At 43.7% G+C, this 20,741-nt stretch overlaps 1 protein-coding gene across 3 annotated transcripts in view; it reads left to right on the top strand.

The window, feature by feature from the left end:
* ephb6 (eph receptor B6) overlaps positions 1-19,030 on the top strand; it is a 97,121-nt gene extending 78,091 nt beyond the window's left edge. For all 3 annotated transcript variants that reach the window (XM_058054176.2, XM_058054177.2, XM_058054173.2), the window contains 6 exons: positions 7,502-7,749; positions 8,098-8,316; positions 8,782-8,931; positions 10,449-10,633; positions 14,826-14,984; positions 15,861-19,030. In XM_058054176.2, coding sequence (XP_057910159.2) covers positions 7,502-7,749; positions 8,098-8,316; positions 8,782-8,931; positions 10,449-10,633; positions 14,826-14,984; positions 15,861-15,966 — 1,067 coding nt within the window. In that variant the 3' untranslated portion in view covers positions 15,967-19,030. The remainder of the gene's footprint in view (positions 1-7,501; positions 7,750-8,097; positions 8,317-8,781; positions 8,932-10,448; positions 10,634-14,825; positions 14,985-15,860) is intronic.
* The last annotated feature ends 1,711 nt before the right edge of the window (positions 19,031-20,741 follow it).

Here is a 20,741-nt window from a genome sequence, read left to right as displayed (position 1 = left end):
TTACAACGCATGTGAATGAAAAAAAGCCTTTTTAGCAAATGAGTGGGACGGCACTTAAGTCCCAGTCTTTCTTGTAGAGTCTTTCCTGCAACGATCCAATATTGTGCATCGTGTAAGCAGGTGCCTACATTTGGGCACTCTTATTGTTTTATTGATTTAAATACCATTAGCACTAATTGATGGAACACTAAATTTGTTTGGTAGCTCACTGACTATTGGCCTACATACCCAAGTGAAGCCAATCATGAGAATTTAAGGTGGCCAGGTGCAGGGTTTAAAGTATTCCAGCACCATGCCGGATCTCCGGCGTTTCAATATGACCAACAGGAAAAAAAAAGAATCTGCCGGACCCAGACAAACACAAACTCATTGTAGCCACGTGGTAGGGCTCTGAATGCAGCTATTGCCAATCCCCTCCCCCCCAAACCGCTGCTGTCTAATCCAATGATTATGCTGCATCCAAGACTCAAACTCAAAGGTGTATGTTTTTGTGTGCTGTGCTCCAAGAAGCTAGTGTATGCTGTAGAGGTGGAGCCGAGCCTGAATATGGTGTTTGGAACGGCAGGAAAAACGACTTTTTTACGAATAATTCATTTGAACAAATACTTTTAAAATGTTTGTATTCAGGAACAAAACATATCAGGAAGATGAGTTTCTCGGTGAGACCGTAGTGCATACCCGGATCAGCCGGGGGTGGAGACAGAGCCGTCTGCCTGCGGCGGAGGAGGAGGCTGACCTTAGTTGCATCCGTATGTTGCTTTGTAAACATACTACCTTTCACCTCAACTGGGTTTCAGTAATAGCGGAGTTTGACCAGGAGATTATTCTGTTGCGCTGCATTTAGTTGCTATTTACTTCTGCGGTTGAGTGTTCTCCCATTGCCTCTGTTAGCATTAGCTCGCTAACGTTAAGCCTATAGACAATGTAACGTTCACATTGGCTTTAAACGGTTAAGTAAGTAAGGCTTGGGAACTTGAGTAGAATTGCATGCACGTCTGGGTACTTTTGGTACTTTTAAGTTAGTATTGCCTATGGGGGGGATTCATGTTCACATTCATTCATTCATTTTCTACCGCTTATCCTCACGAGGGTCACGGGGGTGCTGGAGCCTATCCCAGCTGTCTTTGGGCGAGAGGTGGGTTACACCCTGGACTGGTCACCAGCCAATCACAGGGCACATATAGACAAACAACCATTCCCACCCACATTCATACCTATGGACAATTTGGAGTGGCTAATTCACCTAGCATGTTTTTGGAATGTGGGAGGAAACCGGAGTACCCGGAGAAAACCCACGCATACACGGGGAGAACATGCAAACTCCACACAGAGATGGCCGAGGGTGAGATTGACTTAGTGTTCACAATGACATTGTGAACATTTTTGGATAAAAATCGTTTTAGTTCCCATTTTAGCTCAGGCTCAGGAGAACAGCCCTGCAGTTGTTCTCTGTGCATCTTTTCTGAAGAGTAGCACCATAGTTATACCTGAGAGTAAATATTCTTCAACGTCATGGTTTAAGGGAAGGATACTAAAAGCTAGTTCAGATATTTCAGCTGTCAGGTTCCACTCTGAGGAACAGTTAAGGCCTGGCGTGGTAGGCCAAGAACAATCTAAGATAAGCAGAGACGAAGGATGGTGAGAATAGTCAAACTCAAACCATACCACCTCCAAAGACCTTGATCTTGGTGCAGATGGTGTCACTGTGAATCGAGGAACTATTCAGCGCACTTGGCACAAGCTGATACTGCGCACATGCCACAAACAGTCACTTGAGGTATGCTAGAGCAAATTTGGACATGCCATCTTAATTTTGGAATAAGGTGCTGATGAAATTAAAATTTAGTTATTTGGACATTACATGGGGCGGTATGCACCGCAGATGAAGAACACAGCATTCAGACTGTTACAGTCCCCGTGGCTGTTGTCGAGGAAGAAAGGGACGTGCAACATAAAGGCACATGATGGACGATTAAATCGGACTGTTTTTATTTTATAAGGAAACTATGTCTGGCGCTTGGCAACAGACCAAACACAAACTCAAAACACCAAAATGGCCAGGGTGGCTCAAATAATAAGGAGGATGCGAGCAAGGCTCAGCAGGTGCGGCATGGCAGGGCGTTCTTACAAAAGCAGCAGAAATAACCCGCCATCCCCAAAAATCAACTCACGACGCATGTGTACCTTTAAGGAGGTCCAGTTTTTTTTTATATACTTTATTTTTATTTGTTTTTATATTTTTTAAACAAAACGTCAATGTCAGCAATACAAACACACTCAAAACAAAAAGGAGGCACTGGACATACACATCACACAATTTGGCTATCACACATTCCCTGTCATGGTGCAATTTGAGTCATTTCCTTGATTTTTGTCCGTGAACAGTGTCCATTTCACCCATTTTTCTCCACGCATGTCTTCTTCAGTCCTCAAGCTATGTGTCAATAGTTCCATATCATACGTATATTGTGTTCATCACACAAAGCCAGTCCTCCAGTACCGGGGGTCTTTGATGAAGCCATTTTTTGGTAATGGCTTTTTTACCTGCTACCAACATGATTTTATACAAATACCTATCTTTTCTTAACACAGAGTCTCCCACCAGGTGGCCCAGATACAATGTCTCACATGAAAAAGTCACACTGTAACCCAAAATCCTCTCCATGGTTTTACATACCCTCTTCCAAAAATGAATGATATTTGGGCAGAGCCAGAACACATGTGAATGGTTGACATTGACTGTACCACACTGACAGCGTGGCTGGGTAACTTTAAGATATTTTTGTTTAATTTCTGGTGTAATGAAAAATCTAATTATATTCTTCGAGCAATGCTCCCTCCAGACCCGAGATGATGTTGTGGTGTTTTGGGTCATAATCATACCCAACCATTCAGCTTCTGTAATATTTGTTTTGAGCTCTTTTTCCCATTTTTCTTTAATATGATGAGTATTTGCCTTTCCCTCCATTAGATTTTTATATAGTGTGGATACTATCTTGGTAGTTTTTGATTTGTAGGCAGACATCGCCATTTGGATCAGCCCATGTCTTCTTCTATTCATCCAGAATTTTATTTTCCTGTCATAGTAATTTCTCATTTGTATGTATCTAAAATAATCCTTTTCGGCCAGGTCGAATAGTTGTTGTAGTTCTTGAAAGCTCATGAATTTCCCCTTATTTACTATGCGGTTATACCTCTTGGGATCCATTGCTGGAAGGTCTTATCATGACTGTTTGGAACAAAGTTCTTATCGTTTGCTATCCATTGTAGTGGACAGAGGTCATCCTCTAATTTGAGTTTCCGTGTTGGACTGAGCCATAGTTCCAGTGTAAAACTGGTCACATCATCGGCACGGTCACACCCCTGTCTACCTCTCTTGTCGCCCGCTATGGCACTTTGAATTTCTCTTCCATTAATGGTCCGTTCCAAGTTTTTCCATTTTGATACAAAATGTACATCACACCAACATAGAATCACTCTCATCTGTGCAGCATGGAAATATTCTTTAAGGTTTGGGAGTCCCATACCCCCCTTGTCTTTACTCAATTGCAATGTTTCAAATTTGACCCTTGGCTTTTGGTTATGCCACACAAACGTTGAAAATCATTTTGTTCCATTGTTTAAACTGTTTTTTCTGGAATATTAATTGGTAGTGCTTGGAATAGATAGATAAGAAGCCTTGGGAGTATATTCATCTTCACCGTCTCTATCCTAGAGCTAAAATCGAGTACAAGAACTTCCCATCTTTGAATATCATTTCTAATAACTCGGTCTACCTTAACATAATTGGCATAGAATAGTTCGTCCATTTGTCGTTAAATTAACCCCTAGGTATTTTATGGTTTGTGCATCCCATTTCAAGTCATAATTATATTGTAGGGCCTTAGCTGGGTGGTAATTAAATGTTAAGATTTGTGTTTTCCTTAGATTAAGTTTATATCCTGAGTAAAAACCAAACATTTCCAAATGGTTTATCAGTCTTGGCAGGCTCTGATCTGGGTCCCCCAGATAACAAATGACATCATCTACAAATAGTCCAATAATATGTTCTTCACCATTAATCCGTGTTCCAGTTAATTCTGTGCTTTGTCTAATTAGCTGTGCCAGGGGTTCAATAAAAATTGCAAAGAGGATTGGTGACAGGCAGCATCCCTGTCTGGTAGACCTCTGAAGTGCTATGCTCTCAGTGAGGCTACCATTTATTTTTATTCGTGCAGTTGGTTTTTGGTACAATGTTTTAATGCATGTGATTGCCCTCTCATTTAATCCAAATATCTTGAGCACTTGAAAGAGGAAGGACCAGTTCACACTATCGAATGCCTTTTCTGCATCCAGGCTTACTAATGCAGCTTCAATATTATGATGCTTGACATGGTCAATAATGTGTAGTGTTCTCCTAATGCTGTCATGGGTTTGGCGCCCCTTGATGAAGCCTGTTTGGTCCTCGTATATGAGGTCATTCAAAATTTGTTCATATCTCTTTGCTATGATTGACGTATACAGTTTATAATCAACATTTAGCACTGAGATGGGTCTATAGCCTGAGCAGGTCTGATTGTCCTTTCCCTTGGAAATGACTGAAATCAAGGCCTTGTTCCACGACGGTGGGAGTACACCATGCTCCAGTGTATAGTCAAAGGAGGACTGTAACAACGGAACAAGCTGCGTCTCAAATTTCTTGTACCATTCGGACGGCAAGCCATCACTACCGGGGGACTTATTTGGTTTAAGTTTCTTAATGGCCTTCTCTATTTCCAATTTAGAAATAGGTGCTGTTAAAAGGTCATTCTGTTTCATCCCAATTGCAGGTAAATCTAGTGTTTCCAAATAGGATCTCATTTGGTCAATGTTTGCTGATGGGGGGTGACTATAAAGATCATTATAGTACTTATAAAAAATGTTTTTAATCTCGGGTTAGTCAGGTTATTTGTAGATGGGTCTCTAATTTTATAAATTATCCTCTCTGCTTGTTGTTTCTTAAGTCTCCTAGCCAGTAGTTTTGTTGCCCTAGGTCCAGCCTCATAATAAGATTGCTTTAGGAATCTCAATTTCTTTTCTACTTCCATAGTATACATTTTATCCAAGTTTTTCTTATATTCCTGAATCTTTGGAAGCAGCCCAGAATCCTGGGTAATCTTGTGTTGTTGTTCGGTTATGAGTAGCCTTTCCCTTCCCTCCTTATATTCTCTCTCTTTTTCCTTTTTGAGGGCTGCTGTTTTAGCTATGTATTTTCCCCTTACAACTGCCTTAAGGGCATCCCACAAAATATTCGGGTTCACCTCCCCATTATAATTATCCTCCAGGTAGATTTGAATATCTCTCCCAGGTTCTTCTATGAATGTTTTATTATTTAGGAGTCCCACGTTTAGTCTCCATAATGTGCTTTTCTTGTCTGGGTGTAGGTCAACAGTTAAATGAATCTCACAGTGATCCGACACATCTGCTACTCCAATTTCACATTCTTGTATTCGATGTAAGTCACTTTTTAAGTTGAAAAAGTAATCAATCCCAGCATAACTCCTATTGGGAGTTGAATAGTGAGTGTAATCTCTTCTGGAAGGGTGTAACTCTCTCCAAGCATCCACCATACCAAATTCAGCTAACATTGTCTTAAGACGTTTAGTAATATGATTGGAATTTCTCTTCTTATTTGTCGTATCTATTCTATTGTTCATCACAATGTTGAAGTCACCCCCACATATCAACATTCCCTCCATCTCCAGGACAATCCTATCAAACAAGGTCTTGAAGAAGTTTATGTCAGCCATTGGTGGGGTGTATATGTTAGCTAATGTTACGATTTGGTCTTCCAGTCTTCCAGATTACGATAACATATCGTCCCTCTTTGTCGCTAATTATTTTTGTGCTTTCAAATCTCACCGACTTGGATATGAGTATGGCCACACCCCTCCTGTTACTCTGCCGAAAAAAACTATAGAATACACTCTGATAACCAAATCCTTTTAGCTTCTCATTTTCCTGTTGAGACAGATGAGTCTCCTGAAGAAATATAATATGAGCCTTATTCTTACGCAATTTGGTTATGACTTTGCGTCGCTTAACTGGGTTATTTAGACCGTTCACATTTAACGTTAATATTTTTGCAATATTTTGCATCTTTTTCTCTGTTATATGATTTATTCTGCAGTCCAGGCCCCAAAACGTAGAAAACATATGAACCATCACACAAAACCACACAAAACCCTGAGATTGCGAAGAAAGGGGATGTACCTAGCCATCTCCCTTGGTCCCTGTTGGTGGGAGGAGGGGGAAAAGCTTCAAAAAAGAAGGGCCCCTCTCTAGCACACCCCAGAAATGGGGATTCACTAGAAGTGTCCGACATTCAGCACCCTGCAGGTGAAAACCCACCATCAGCTCCATATTTATGTTGCTGTTAGTCATCAGTTTTTTGGGGGTTTTTTTGTATATTGATGGCTTTTGAACATTAGCCGTTCCTAGTTATTTAACATCTCTGGCATCATCAAAAGTGCAAACCACTAATGCAAACAGCTATTGTTAATTCTTTGAACTTGCTGGCCTCATAACCATGAGTGCATCGAATAAAGTTATACCAGACTTGAGAGTATCTATCACAACCTATAATATCAACCTGGCACCAACTGTTCTACTTATCCAAGATTTAGAACTTTGATTGTTGGATTCTTCTGAATTCCGTGAGCCTTTCCTTTGCCCGTTGTGCAGTTGTGCCTGCCGCGCCGAATCTGTTTCCATGACAGTAGTTCCCTCAGTCGCCCCTCCATTGCGGTTTCCGCGTCCTCCGTCGTTGTTATAGTCACCCCGATGCCCCAGATCCTGGGCTGCCTCCCTTGCACTCTCGTAGATCTTGAGGCCCGTTTCCCAATGCACTCTCATCTTCGTATAGGGGGTCTGGAAGCGGATGCCTCTGCTTCAGGACCGTATGCCTTGCGCTTTTCCAAAACATCAGCAGCGTAGTCGTTGTCAAAGTACAGTCGCCTGCCTTCGAAGTCAATCTTATTCTGCCAAGCCTTCTGCAGCACCATCTCCTTCACCCTGAACTGTAGAAAATTCACCACAATCGACCTGGCGGCTGCGGGCTTGTTGGGTTTGGGCCCAAGTGCCCGGTGAGCTCGCTGTATTTGTAGCATGAGATGTTTTTGGAGCAGTCTGTTCACAAATTCGACAGTTGACGTCCCCTCCGCCACTCTTGCCAGCGTGTCTCTCAAGGAGGTCCAGTTTTGTATTGTATTGTAAATACAATTGTATTCTTGTAAAATTACAGCTCTTTTTTCCATTTACGTTGTTTTTCTATTTTCCAACTATTTCAGCTTGCATCTTTGCATTTTCTTATCATATTCTGACTTTATTCCCATACTATTTTGACATTATTCTTCTAAAATTGTAGCTTTGTCATATTTTTTACATGCCAGTTGTATGAAATTGTCATTATTGCCAAGGAATTGATCTATTTTGCAGCACATACCTTTCACGCTTCCTAACTTGCACTTCCTGTCATCTACAGCCCAGTTTGGGGAAGTATCTCGAGGACGCTATCGTCCACCAGGCCGCAGGGAGGTCTTAGTTGCAGTCAAGACTTTGCGCTGGGGGGCATCTGACAGAGAGAAGGGCATGTTCCTCAGTGAGGCGGGGGTCCTGGGACAGTTTGACCACCCAAACGTGCTGAAGCTAGAGGGCGTGGTGACCCGAGTACCCCCGCCAAGAATCATCACAGAGTTCATGGAGAACGGGCCTTTGGATTCCTTCCTCAGGGTGAGCAAATCAAACACACCCAATCTTTTTTTTTGTCTTGCCCAGCTATTGGGGCAGTGTTATTGCTCTAAATGCCCTTACATGCTAAACAGATTTGCTCTGCCAGGGAAAAGTGTAAACTACACTTTCCCTGTCATATACGTATATTATTATTTGACTCCATCAAATGTTTTGTTGTTATTCAAATTTGGAACGACTGGACCAGAGCAGGAGAGGATCGAAATCAAGAAAAAAGAAAACAGAGGGGAGCGTGCGGGGGGAGACAAGAGATAACGAGAGAGACAAGAACAACAGCATCAACAATTCCGGACATGCCTTTTAACGACTTCCTCCCGCCAATCCTTGCAGGAAAATGAGGGGCAGTTCAGCGTCCTCCAGCTGGTTGGGATGCTCCGAGGCATCGGCGCTGGCATGCGTTATCTCTCAGAGAGGAACTTTGTCCACCGGGACTTGGCGGCCAGGAATGTACTTGTCAACTCCAACCTGGTGTGCAAGGTGTCCGACTTTGGGTTGTCCCGACTCATGAGGAGCTTGGACCACAACATGCCAACATACACAGCCTCACTGGTGCGTGTGCTGGTGTATCACAACATTCCACTTACACTCATTTCTCCTTTACACCCAATATATACCTGAATTTGATACTTGAATTTCCACCAAGTAGGATTCCATCTTTCTAAATGCTATACAAGTTTATTTACCATTTACCATAGTTGGAGCATAGAAATACACTTTTTAAAAATTATTGGAGCCCTATAGACATGAAATAAAATCCTTATTGTACTTATGCGTACTTATTATTGTGCCTGTTGTGTGATCATTTAAACCTGCAATAAAAGCAGACCAGTCGCCAGTGTAGGTACATTCACTACATTCACAGTTTGAATGCATCTTCTTTATGCCTTATATTTCTATTTGACTTAGCAATTTTTATGCTGGAATGGCTACATTTTGCTTTAATACGCATGTTTCTGGATTAATTAAACCAGGAATCAGCATGTTTTCTGTTGTACCTGTGTTGTCGTGCATTAGGGGAGTAGGATTCCAGTCAGGTGGACGGCACCAGAAGCCTTTCAACATCGCAAGTTCAGCTCCGCAAGCGACGTGTGGAGCTTCGGCATTCTGATGTGGGAAGTTATGTCTTATGGAGAGCGTCCATACTGGGACATGAGTAATCAGGAAGTGAGTATGAAGGTCAATGATGACAGATTGTTTTGTTTAGATTTGTTTTTATGCCATCTCTAAATCAGAATTTTAGTTTTGAAAAACAGGAGCGAGAGACAAATGCTTTTCCTGCTTTTCTGATGCTGAGCGCACCTGAATATAAGCCACACCCACCAAATTTAAAGAGATGAAAAATGTTCATCAGGCATGTCCAGAGGTTTCCCCGATGAGGGCCACATTGGAAAAGTGAAAGGCTGCAACTTTGCCACTGTTATAGTTTGTAAAGCAACACGTGTACACTATGTATGCTATGGAGTTATATACAGTATATTTCATTTCAGCTTTGTCATGTTGGTGAAAAAACATAGTATTAATATTCATTATTTGTTCCTTTTTTCCCCACTTTTGCACCTGTTTTCTTTAATAGTCCAAATATTTCAATCCGTCTATCTTCTATGCCGCTTATCCTCATTAGGGTGGCGGGTATGCTGGAGCCTATGCCAGCTGTTTTTCGGCAAGAGGTGCGGTACACCCAGGACTGGTTGCCAGCCAATGGCAGGGCACATATAGACAAACAACCATTCTCACTCACATTCATACCTATGGACAATTTTGAGTCGTCGATGAGGCTATTTTTGGAATGTGAAGGAAAGCAGAGTACCTGGAGAAAACCCACGCACAGGGAGAACATGCATTTCCACAACCTAATTTTTTAAAAAACTACATTGTTTGTTTTTTTTTCCCTCATAGTATTGCAACTTTTACAAAAATTCATTCATTTTCTACCGCTTATCCTCACAAGGGTCGCGGGGGTTGCTGGAGCCTATCCCAGCTGTCTTCGGGCGGTTACACCCTGGACTGGTCGGCAGCCAATCCCAGGGCACATATAGACAAACAACCATTCACACTCACATTCATACCTATGGACAATTTGGAGTCGCCAATTAGCCGAGCATGTTTTTGGAATATGGGAGGAAACCGAAGTACCCGGAGAAAACCCACGCATGCACGGGGAGAACATGCAAACTCCACACAGAGATGGCCGAGGGTGGAATTGAGTCTCCTAGCTGTGAGGCATGCGTGCTAACCACTCGGTTGCCAGGCAGCCCCTTTTACAAAAATATTTGTCTTTACTATTTCAACTTTATGCTACTAAAATGATGGACTTTTTTCTCTAAATATTACAATGTTTAAGGGTACATTTAAACTTCAGCAACAGGTGCAATCTGAAACCACTCCTCTGCAACCTGTGTTACCAAGGAACCTTTCCATGATTGAAACAGATGCTACCCTCCTACGTTTCGTCATCTTCTTGATCAGAGTTCTGACCCTTAAATCTTTCTTTAGCATCATCTTACTTAGCCGGTGTACTTGATCAATGCTTTCTGACTGTCGCTAACATGTGGATACTTTATTTGGCTGTACAAAAACCGAGGCATATTTTTGGTAATCATTTTTCAAAAACCCGAATCCTACACAAATGAATGAAAACTTTATTGTATTTATTGAAGACGGGGGTGTTTGTCTTATTGCAGGTCATGAAGGCTGTAGCAGACCAATATCGCCTCCCGGCGCCCACCAGCTGCCCCTCAGCCCTCCACTCTCTGATGCTTCAGTGTTGGCAGGCCGAGCGTGGGGAACGTCCAGGTTTCGAGTCCATTCTGTCCTCCTTGGACAGACTCATCAGGCATCCCGTGTCTCTAAAAACTGACTTTGCCCGGTGAGTCATACACAATAAACAACAATGAATATCGATTTAAATCAATACATTTTGTCCATAGTTAACTCATAATTAATCACATTTAATCACATAAATTATTTTTTTATCTATAATAAGTGGTGGTGTGCATGTCTGTGGTAAACCATTATATACGCAACTACAACAATAACTACCTAAAATTTTATGTCAAGGAATGTCAATTTTGGCAATGTAGGCCAACTGATCACAACCTTGACATCATATCCTTAACTGAAACCTGGCAACAGCCCGATTACTTTTTTCATTCAAATCAATCTCACAACAAAGATCACATTTAGGACTTGGTCTGCCTCTCAGGTATTCTTCCTTTTAATTTTTCATCTGCTAAGCTTTCCTCTCTGATCATAAATTCTGTTCCCCACTCCTGTAAGCGTACAAAATCGTTCCGTAACATTAAGAACATCAATACTACAGAACTTAACTTGCTATTTCCACATAATTAACCTGTTACCACCACCTGTCATACTTTGACTGCTAATGAGTCGGTCAACCTTTACTATGCCATTCTCCACTCCGCACCCTCTAAAAACTCGCATAGTTTCCTTCCACAGACCCTGGTTCAATCCTGACCTCCGTAAACTCAAGACCACGGGCCGCTGCCTGGAACGCTTCCACAAAAAGACAGGTCTCCATGTACATCTCCAAATGTACTTAGATCTCCAAATATGCTCTTAATTCTGCCATGATCCCCATGTTCTAAATGGCTACCTTCCGATTATCTCCAAGCTACCAGAGTGTAGTAGCTGCTCAACTCCAGGACCATCTACTAACTAACAATCTCTTCAAGCCCTCTCAGTCAGGTTTTCGGCCCTATCACAGTACTGAAACAGCTCTCATTCATAAAATTTTTTGTTCTTTTGGCATCCACATTCATTGCTATGCTGATGAAACCCAGATTGATATCTCAACTAAGCCCTCCTCAACAGACAGAGCCCCACGGTCCTTATGGACTATCTGACCGTCAGACTGTTCCTACTATTAAGTTAAGAGCCTTGGACTCATTCTTGACAACACACTCTCCTTTAAATCCCACATAAACAATATCTCAAGCTCAGCTTTCTTTCATATCTGCAAACATCTCCAACCCTCTCTTTCCCAACACTTAGTTGAAATCCTTGTTAATGATTGGCCACTTCTCGCCTGGATTACCGCAATGCCCTTCTGACTGGTCTTCCACAGAAACTCATCCATCAACTACAGCTGATTCAAAACTGCGCTGCCACAATTATAACCAACACTAGATATTCTGACCACATTTCATCCGTTCCCTTTAACGTCCATTGGCTTCCAGTTCAAACTCCTCAAACTCCTCCCGATAACCTTCAAAGCACTCCATAATTTTGCGCCCCCATACTTGCTCAACCTGATCTCCCCCCCACATTCCATCTCGCTCACTCTGTTCATCTTCCACTGCCCTGCTCTCCACCCCCTCAGGAAAGGTGTTGGCTACAACTTCCCTGTACCATGAAATTTTATTTGCCATTATTTGATGTTTTTGTTATGCGCATTTGGAGCGACCGGACCGGAGCAAGAAGAAACACAGAAAAGAAGAAGAGAAACTGGGGGGCAGTAGAGAGAGAGCCAAAAACTGCAGCTACAAGAATTCCCATAACAACAACAGAGACAAACAGAACAGTTAAATGCCAATGATGGCTAAGGGTCACAATGGAGATGATATCAGTGAAATGAAACAGTCCAACTTACCAGTAGCAATAGTAACAATGAGGACATGAACCGTGATAGTAAACATAATTACTGCCATACAGTTACAGTAATTAAAATCTCACTGCTTGACATCATTATTACTGTAATAATAGCATACCAATAGCATATAGACATCAAGGATAAGATGGTAGATTGTGTAGAGAAGCACCCATGTGCTGTGAGTGTCCATATGGAGGTGTGTACTTCTGTGTATACATTCATATATGTGTGCGTAAGTGTGCTCGTGTATGTGAATGCGAGTGTGTGAATGCGTAATTGTCACTGAGAATGACAAAAGGAGAGAGACTGCCTTCTACCACCCAGCAAACCCCGCCCCGCACAGCCAGGTCAAGCCCCCACCGCCAGAGATCCTCCGGCCCCGTGGGTGTGGGCAAAGCCAGGGCTGACTCCCCAAGACCCGCCCCCGAAGCAACTCCCCGAAGAGACCAGCAAGAGGCCATGGAGGAGCAATCCCAACCGGCCACAGGGCGCCAGCAGGCCGGAGGAGAGCCGCACCCCCGAGACCAGCGGGAGACCATACCCCACTAGGGCAGAAGGGCATCGAAGGCCACACACCTGCAGGCACAAGGGCGCCCCCACCAACCGGAAGGAAGCCCGTCCACGGTCGGAGGCGCCCCCCCCCACACACACACCCACAGGAAGCGGAACCCGGCCCGCCCCAGGTAACCCCAGGCCTGACCACCGACATAGGACCGCCCCGGCCAGGACAGAAGAGGCCCAGGCACACCGCCCCATGGAGGACCGGGTGGCAGAGATGGAACGCCCTGCGCAGTGTGGCAGACAAAAGAGCGGGCGAGGGGAGGAGGCCCACACATGAGAAAGCGGAGGGGCGTGCAGGCGAGTAGTAAGGCGCTCCACCGTGCCGGCCGACACCCGCCGGGCAGCTCACCCCCATGAGGGAAAGCCATAGCTCCAAGTCATGAGGAGGCCAAGCACCAGAGCCGAGGAGTCAAGACCAGCGCAAGGACACCGACGGACCTCACCATCCACCGGAGAACCATCCCCGACGAGCCCTAAGGCAAGACTGGGGATGGGCAAGGACAGGGACAGCGATGCAGCAGAGCATAGGACCAGTGGCAGCAGACACCCAAACGCCCGGTAGAGCACCGTCCCCCCAGCAGGCCCTACTGCGAGGAGCATGCCCCCCATCCCCACATGCCACCCAAGCCCCCGTCCCCATGAGCAAGATCAGGCCCCCTCCGAACACACAGCCCGGTCCCCGCAGCAGCCACCACAGCGCAGCAACTCCAAGCCACCACTGTAGACTTCAGGCCACCAGCAGCACGGACCCCACTGCCTGGAGGCCGGCGAACGCCCCCTCAAGGGCACATTGGTGCCCGCGACCCAGGACAGACCGAGGGAGGTAGAGCCAACCATGACCCTAGGGCAAGCCCCGGCATCAGCTGGTTCCAGTGGGACCCCCAGGAAGGCTAGGCAGACCAGACCAAATTATCCTGCAGCCCAGGGCACCCCGAGCGAGCCGCCAAGCCCCAGCAGCCAGCGGACCAATCGCGGGGGTTGGCAGAAGGCTCTCCGGTCCAGCCCGCTACGCCTGTGTGTGTGATGATGGTATTGTGTAGATTGTGCAATTAAAAATAGGCATGCCCCCATAGGGCTGACCTATGTGTGTGGTGTACGTATGTGTGTGTATGGAGGGAAGTTGAGCAATGGTGGGTCCCATGCCTGCCCAGACCCCCCCCAGAACTGAGTGCCTAAAGTGCAGTTAAAATTGAAGGGTGACCAAGCCAGAGGAATGCCGAGGACCACTACACATTCGTTTACTGGACTCTGTTGACACCTTCAAATCACAATTCAAAAATCACCTGTTTAAAACGATTTACTCCTCCTGACCTTTGTTTATTATTATTGTTGTGTTAATAAAACTGTTTTATGGTCTTTGAACGGCGCCTTCAACATTCTCCTATGTTGCACAGATAGCCTGCTGTACTGTATTTTTAGCCTTTTTATTTCACCCCAAATGCTACGTGGGAATACAGCAAGATAAGGGCTTATGACCTCTCTGACTCACGAACTCCAGGCTCTGGTAGATGCTGGATGGTATTCAGTTTGTGCTTTTAATTTGATGTTGTGCCTGTCATAGATTTGAACAATTCATAATAAATTAGATTAATATAGTTAATGTAGGTATGTTTTACTGACATGTTGAAAATGTTTCCCCCATTAGTGCTCTCGGTAATGCTATTTATATCCATTGTAGCCTCCAAATACTGGTCATCAGCTATGCTGGTAACGAGCGGCTCCAAGCCCAAAGCTGGCAGTTCCTAGTTCTACAACAACAGCTGCCGATGCGATTCCTCACACAACACGTTGGCCGAGGGCCAAATGGGACGTGCGCACGTTAATCGTGCATCAAAGAAAATAGCACCATTTAAGGAAAATGTCATATTTCTGTTGTTTACCTTTGCAGGAGCTGCTCACAGCCGCTGCTCAGCCCCACCCCCACTGACTTTTCATCAGTAGCCACAGTCGGTGATTGGCTGAGAGCACTGAGGATGGAGAGATACCAGGATGAGTTTGACAGAGCACACCTGGACACACTTGACCGAGTCAGCCGCCTCGCCATGGAGTCAGTACAACACTTCACACGCTATCACTTGAATCCACTTGAATTGATTGGAATTGAATTAGAATTCATTCATTTTAAAAATCAGTGTATAAACAAGTCAAGTGGTTAGCGCGCAGACCTCACAGCTAGGAGACCAAGGTTCAATTCGTACATACTGGGTGAAGGTGAGTTGAGTGGAGGCATGGTTGAAATCTCCAGAGAGAAGAAGGAGGGTATGCGGATGTTGCGTCTGTAGCCAGCCCGCGACAGAGTGGGTGACGTCACAGTCCGCATTGGTGTTAGCAGAGGGGGGATATACGCCGCTATTGCGATAACAACGGTTCAATGTCTTTGCAGCAGAGTTGCTCCTTAATAGTGATGTGCCCAGAGTTACACCAGCTATCATTCACAAACACTGCCAGCTCGCCTCCTTTCCTCTTACCGGTCTCCTTCATCTCAGTAGTGTAAATCCGTGTAGTGTAGTGATCGTGTCTGGAGTACACGTGTCAAGCATGTTTCCGTAAACAACATGACGCTGCACTCCCGTTACTCCCTCTATGAGTGTAAACTGTAAAGTGTAAAGATGTGTAGAGGGCTCTAATAATGTTAAAAAGCATATTTATAAGATGGTAAACAGGTTTTTCTTTGATGTGAAAAACTGTGGAAAAAATTTCATTTCTAAATAAGGAATCCTACTTTGTGGATATTCGCTTATCACGGTTGGGTCTGAAACCAATTAACAGTGACAAACGAGGGATTACTGCATAAGGTAATTTGCTTTTTCCGGCTGATGCAATGCATTTTTGAGTCGATAAAACCAGACGGTTGCTTCATCTTTGTGGTTTTGAAAGTAATTGTTGGTGTAAAGTTCTCTCAACATTCTCCCCTGGCCTGCAGAGACATCCAGAATCTTGGCGTGAACCTGCTGGGCCATCAGAGGAAGATCTTCAGTGCAGCCCAGCAGCTGAAAGCCCATCTCAGTCAGGGTCAGGTGGAGGTGTAACATCCGCAACCTGTACACACGGCCACTTCTGCTTGAGGCTGACATTTCAAAGACAAAATCAGCTGCTGAAAACTATAAAGCAAGACTTGTGATGAGACTGAGCACAACATCACAGAGGACGAGAATGAGGACTTGTTTCACACAAGATTTCACTTTATCGTCTCCTCCTCGCTTTTATTTTCTTGACAAGGACAATGAATATGTTTTTTGTTTGTTTCCAATTTATGGTCACTCCATCCCCCACTGCATATCCATGATGGCCTCACTTTCACGTTTACGTGTAGGCAGCACACGCTTCATTTTGTTTCTATTGCGAGTATGTGACACGTGGACTAACACTTGAATGGACCTTTCCCTTCAAGTGTTAGTCCGCGAGTCTGAGTGTGCGTGTGTGTGTTCCACGCCTTGAGCTGTTTACATGTCTGAGAGGTCACTACTATTTCATAAATGTGCAAAATAAATGGTTTTATTTAAGACGTGATTGGGAGTTGCCTGCCTTACACCAAACAAAGAATCACACAAGCAGCCATTTTTTTGTTGCATGCATTAAAACACATCCTGACTTGATTAGTGCTGAACGCAAGCAAATGTTTTTTTCTTTCTGTCCGCCTCACGGCACCTCACGGCACCCCACAGCTAGAGCCGCCACTGGATATGATCTATTCAATTCTATACTTATTTGGAACCATTTTGGTGCTTTCTGAACTACACTTCACGAACACAAGATCAGAAAGTCCTGTTGACCCCTCAGCTTGAAGTCAGATAGACAAGAGGTATAGATTCCTTGAACTCAGCTAGTTTCAAGTGTTGACTGCTAATACGAAATAACACAGACATGTACAGTATGTACAGCTGTGAATGTGTTCCTGTGCTCGGGAAGCTGAGCTGGGGGTGGTCAGTGACGCCAGGGGTTCAGAGTTGAGTTTTAGCTTGTGTTAGGGATTATGTCTGTTGTCAGATTGTTGAATCCTGCAATAAAAATGTGCTGCCTGTGTCTCACCCGACATTACGGTAACATTAGTGACACCTACTAACCAGTGCACAATACTACATATCACAACATCTTCCATTGAATCTTCGGAATGCCTTATATTTGTATTTTACTTCATTTATTCAACCACAAATCAGCATTATTTTTTTATTATTTTATATTTTGAAAAACCCATGAAGCTGTGAAATTCAAAGCGACTGTACTTGATTTGTGCAGATATATAAACGACTTTGCTGATCTGGGATGTTCCGGGTTGAGATTCCATACATCAGCACTTTTGTAGTGGAATGTAGTGGAATGTGGCATCTGCTGGCCTGAGCAGAAGTCAGAGACAAGACTTTTCTCTGTCACATGGTGGTACCACTACAGACCATCCAACTTTATGAAAATATCTTTATATTTTATTATTTACAGCAGCTTTGACAGGAAGGTGACACCTCACGTTAGGTATTTTCCTTACAAGTTGATTTACAAAGAGACTGCTGTAGTCTAATTCTGTTTCATTGAAAATATATTCCATGCAGATTAGATGAGTACCAAGTTAAACTGTGGTCAGTACCAGTTAACCGCCAGTAAAGTTAGTAGAAGGTCAGGACACAGCAGCCTGTGCTGCGTCTTGTGTTATCTTTGCAGAGATCATTGTGGGAGAACCAAAAGGCCAGGATGATCTCAGGCATTTACGATCATTTACTCATTGGAACACTAAACTCATAAGGCAATAAAGATAATGGGGTGAAGGAGGCTGTTTTTGACTCTGTTGTTCCATGTCTGCCAGTATCTTCAAAGTCTACTTGTAATTTTTCAGTCTTAAGATGGTTCAGTTCCTTTAGTTCCGCTTGTTTTACCATTTTATCAGCGAATGCATTCCCTAAAAATATCGGCTCGGTATTATTTGTATGTGTCATGCATTTACATACAGCAATTTGTTTTGGTAATTGTACTGCTTCTAGTAATGCCGTTAACAATCCTGCATGAGTTACTGTTTTTTCCCGTTAATGTTATCATACCTCAGGGAGTGGTAGAAGGGTAGGTGGGTTGAGTGTGGTGAATCGCGTGGTGAATCACTCGAGTTTTTAGCGTGGTTGGGACAAACGTGTTGCCATGCAAGACAGATGTCTAGCAAGAGACAAAAATGTCATGTTAGTCTGTAATAGCAGGGTGGAAACTGCATTAGGTACTTTCAGTATGAGTGGATGGAACAATACAATGTTTGCACTTGTTTCCACGGCTATAGATGCTGCTATTACAGCCCGCACACAATGTGCATGGCGCATGCTACTGCATCTAGCTTAGAAGAATAGTACCCTATTGGTCGTTTCTTTGTACCATATTCTTGTAGTGAGACTGAGGTCATGTAATGACCTTTCCAATCTACTGTTTGTATAAATGTTTTGCTGTAATCAGGAAGTGCTAGAATCGTACTTCCTACCAGTACTCTTTTAACCCTTTCACGCATGATGGTAACTGTAGTAGACAGCTATTAAAACGTCATTTTCAATTATAAGAATAGGTTTTGATGGCAGTGTTGCTTATAAGCCTCTAAAGTGGACGCCTGAGAATCCAGTCTGGGATGTTCAAAGGCAAATATCTCTACTACTGGTTCATCATTTGGTTCTGATTGTATTAGTTTAGACACACCTAGTCATGCTGAATATGGCTTTTGGTCTTTTGGCCTTCTGAACTGGCCTTTGTCACAATCACGGGAGAAGTGACCTTCCTCACCGCAATTCCAACACCCAGTAGTGTTGGGAGGGTGTTGTATATTCTGTGTACCTGTTCCTCGACCCCTTCCTCTTCCTCTACCTCTTTCTCTGGAAGAGGATTTCTCCGTTTTCTGTAACAAAGGTGTCTATTTTTTGCATCTTATTTTTGTTGCTTAACACCTTTCTGCGTGCTGCGCATGCGTGATGTAGTCTGCCATAGTTGTTGTGGGCATTCCGATGAAATGTTTATCAACCCACCCTTTTATACCAGGATTTTAATTAGCATGTATCACGTTCTTCAACTGTTGTTGATATGGGCCTGTGGGTTCATCATCCTCAATAAAGCCACTACGTTGTTTGAATACGGTAATCATACGCAGTATATACTCATCAAATGATTCATCATTCTTTTGTTTGCATTGTCCTATCGTTGAGTAAATTGCCCTTCTCCTAAACTTTGTTAGGACTCTCTCTTCCAACTGATGGATTCTTTGCTCCAATGTGGGGTCATCATGGGCAGGTTGGCCATTGCCATACTATGTGGGGCTCCAATTTCCTTTACACAGACACCACCTTGGCCCTAAGGCTGTCATCCACACTTGTTGTACTTCTGTTCCATTCAGGTGGTATGACATTCTCAAGTTGTTCATGTCTGTAATAAATCTTACGGCATCCTCCATTACAGGTGTGACCCCCATCTAAGGCTTTTTTTACATCATCCTGTGTCCATGTATGATACACTAGGGTTGTAGACGTTCAATATTGGCTACATTCTTTTTTGGTACCTCTATCATTGAAACGCATTGATTTCCGGTGAAACCCTAGGTGGGATTGAGGAGAAAATACTTTTCCCATCTGTTTCGACCACTCAACACAAAGAGGTTTAGCTCTTGTCAGGAGTGGGTATGGTGCTGATGGTCTGGCACCGTGGTTGTCATAATGTGGGGGTTCAGGGAACTGTGGATACAATTGTGATTGTCCACCTACTACACCTTGATTTTGACTACTGCTGCTCACTCTTTTGGTAAACATAACTGTATTTTCGTTATCTTCCTTTCGTGTATAAAACTTGTCTGTGTCTTTCTCCTCACTTACTTTTCCTTCATCTTTCTGATACTCCTGAAGTAAAACTTCCCTTACTGTGTTTTGTAACTCTTCCTTTCTACAACCTTCACTTTCTGCTTTTTCTCTCGCCTTCTTTTCTTCCTTCATCTTTGCCTCGCCTTTATGCCTTCTCTCTGTCAGCTCCTTCCAATATGATATGTCATCATATCCAGCTTTTTGCATTTTTTTGTTTTATTCTTGTTCTTTTCGCAATATTCTGTTGCAATTTAATCAATTTAGGGATAATAATTGTCCGTCAAAACCATACCTATTAATCCATATTTCTAGATGTTTTATTTTGGTTGGTTGGCGGTGAAAAACGTAACACCAATCCTTACACTGGTTTCCCACTTTTATTTTCCATCTTGGGAATAATTTGGTCCCTGTTGTGATGAGCTTCCCAGGGACAACTAACAACAGGGTTGTTTGTCAGTGAGACAATAATGAACTTTTCTTTGAGGTAATTCTCGAGCTTCTGCCCCGGTGAGGGCGGAGAATTCTTACCTCTGCTTCCTCAAAGACTTACTCTTTTTCTCACCCTTTAATATGAAGACTGAAAATCTCCCATTCGCACACTCATTCCTACTTTGAAAACGTTTTCACATTCAAACCCCCAAAAGGTCTTTCACCGCGGAGGCTCTCCTTTCCTAGCCTATCATGACTGTCAACTCCGTATTCTTACAAAAGACTGCCAACTCCGTCTTATTGTGAAAGACTGCCAACTACGTCTTATTACAAAAGACTGTCAACTCCGTCTCATTCCACAAGACAACTCAGTTTTCCTACAGTAGGAAACACTGCCGAGTTCGACTGCAAAAGTCACATAGTCCGTCTTCCTACAGAAAACTGCCGAGTCCGTCTCTTGCTTGCCAGCAACCAGTATACACAAGGCTTTAGGACCAGGTGACAAACCTTATTGACTCATGGGCCGCACTCAGTTCCAGGGGTCAAGAATCCTTAGTGGGCTGCATGCGGTC

This window comes from Doryrhamphus excisus, linkage group LG5 (assembly GCF_037039965.1).
Source record: "Doryrhamphus excisus strain RoL-2023G ecotype Guam linkage group LG5, RoL_Dexc_Guam_v1.1, whole genome shotgun sequence".
Classification (NCBI taxonomy): domain Eukaryota; kingdom Metazoa; phylum Chordata; class Actinopteri; order Syngnathiformes; family Syngnathidae; genus Doryrhamphus; species Doryrhamphus excisus.
The sequence above is the reverse complement of the archived record's forward strand: the minus strand, read 5'-3'. Positions and strand labels throughout refer to the sequence as shown.